Source organism: Corvus brachyrhynchos, unplaced genomic scaffold (assembly GCF_000691975.1).
Source record: "Corvus brachyrhynchos isolate BGI_N302 unplaced genomic scaffold, ASM69197v1 scaffold758, whole genome shotgun sequence".
In the NCBI taxonomy this organism is placed as follows: Eukaryota; Metazoa; Chordata; class Aves; order Passeriformes; family Corvidae; genus Corvus; species Corvus brachyrhynchos.
The window spans coordinates 41,445-42,838 of NW_008239552.1; the positions used below are offsets into that span (position 1 = coordinate 41,445).

Consider the following 1,394-nt stretch of genomic DNA (forward strand, 5'->3'; position numbering starts at 1 on the left):
GTGGGAACGGTGGTAAGGAGCTGGGATGGGGCTTTCCAGGATTGGGAATGGTGGGAGAGAGCTGGGGTGGGGATTTCTGGGAGTGGGAATGGTGGGAGGGAGCTGGGGTGGGGATTTCTGGGAGTAGGAATGGTGGGAGGGAGCTGGGATGGGGATTTCTGGGAGTGGGAATGGTGGGAAGGAGCTGGGATGGGGATTTCTGGGATTGGGAACGGTGGGAGGGAGCTGGGGTGGGGATTTCTGGGAGTGGGATTGGTGGGAGACTCCTGGAGGTGGGGATTCCCGGGATTGGGAATGGAGGCAGGGGGCTGGAGGTGTTGGTTCCAGGATTGGGAATAATTGGAAAGGTCTGGAGGTGTCACTTCCAGGATTGGAAATGGTGGGAGGGATCTGGAAGTGTCACATCCAGGACTGGGAATGCTGGGACACCTGGAACTGGGGACAAACCCCCTGAGAACTCCCAATCCCCCCGGAGCACCTCTGGAATCTCCTTTTCCTCCATACCCACGAGAACCACGGATTTCCCCCCAGCCCGGGGAGCATCCGGGATCATCCGTGTCCCTTGCCCCGGTTCCCCAGGCTCCCTATTTAATCTACGTGGAAGTGCTGGAATGTGACAATTTCGACACGGCGAATGTCCCCGCGCGCATCCCGGAGAATCGCATCCGGAGCACGCGCTCGGCCGAGAACCTCCCGGAGTGCGGCATGGGCCCGGAGCAGCGCGCCGGCAGCTTCAGCACCGTCCCCAACTACGACAACGACGACGAGGCCTGGTCCGTGGACGACATCGTGGAGCTCCAGGTGGAGGTGGGAATGTCGGGAATGGGCTCGGACGCGGGGCCACGGCCCCCCAACATCGGGAATGGGCTTGGCCGCGGGGCCACGGCCCCCGGGATGTCCATGGCCACCAAGGTGTTCTCATGGAGGTGGGAACATCAGGAATGGGCTCGGACGCGGGGCCACGGCCCCCGGGATGTCCATGGCCACCAAGGTGTTCTCATGGAGGTGGGAACATCAGGAATGGGCTCGGACGCAGGGCCACGGCCCCCGGGGTGTCCCCAAGGTGTTCCCATGGAGGTGGGAATGTTGGGAATATGTCCATGGCCACCAAGGTGTTCTCATGGAGGTGGGAACATCAGGAATGGGCTCGGACGCGGGGCCACGGCCCCCGGGATGTCCATGGCCACCAAGGTGTTCTCATGGAGGTGGGAACATCAGGAATGGGCTCGGACGCAGGGCCACGGCCCCCGGGGTGTCCCCAAGGTGTTCCCATGGAGGTGGGAATGTTGGGAATGGGCTCGGATGCAGGGCCACGGCCCCCGGGGTGTCCCCAAGGTGTTCCCATGGAGGTGGGAATGTTGGGGATGGGGGCCGGGGGCGGGGCCCCGCCCCCC

At 63.6% G+C, this 1,394-nt stretch overlaps 1 protein-coding gene and 1 long non-coding RNA gene across 2 annotated transcripts in view; both read left to right on the plus strand.

The window, feature by feature from the left end:
* PI4KB (phosphatidylinositol 4-kinase beta) overlaps window positions 1-1,394 on the plus strand; it is a gene marked incomplete at its 3' end in the record, with an annotated part of 13,906 nt that overhangs the window by 6,628 nt on the left and 5,884 nt on the right. Inside the window, exon 5 of the mRNA XM_017741571.1 lies at window positions 483-807. Coding sequence (XP_017597060.1) covers window positions 483-807 — 325 coding nt within the window. The remainder of the gene's footprint in view (window positions 1-482; window positions 808-1,394) is intronic.
* The window catches only part of LOC108448494, a 1,057-nt gene continuing 481 nt past the window's right edge, over window positions 819-1,394 (plus strand). Inside the window, exons 1-2 of the long non-coding RNA XR_001864382.1 lie at window positions 819-1,077; window positions 1,127-1,349. This is a non-coding gene — a long non-coding RNA (uncharacterized LOC108448494). The remainder of the gene's footprint in view (window positions 1,078-1,126; window positions 1,350-1,394) is intronic.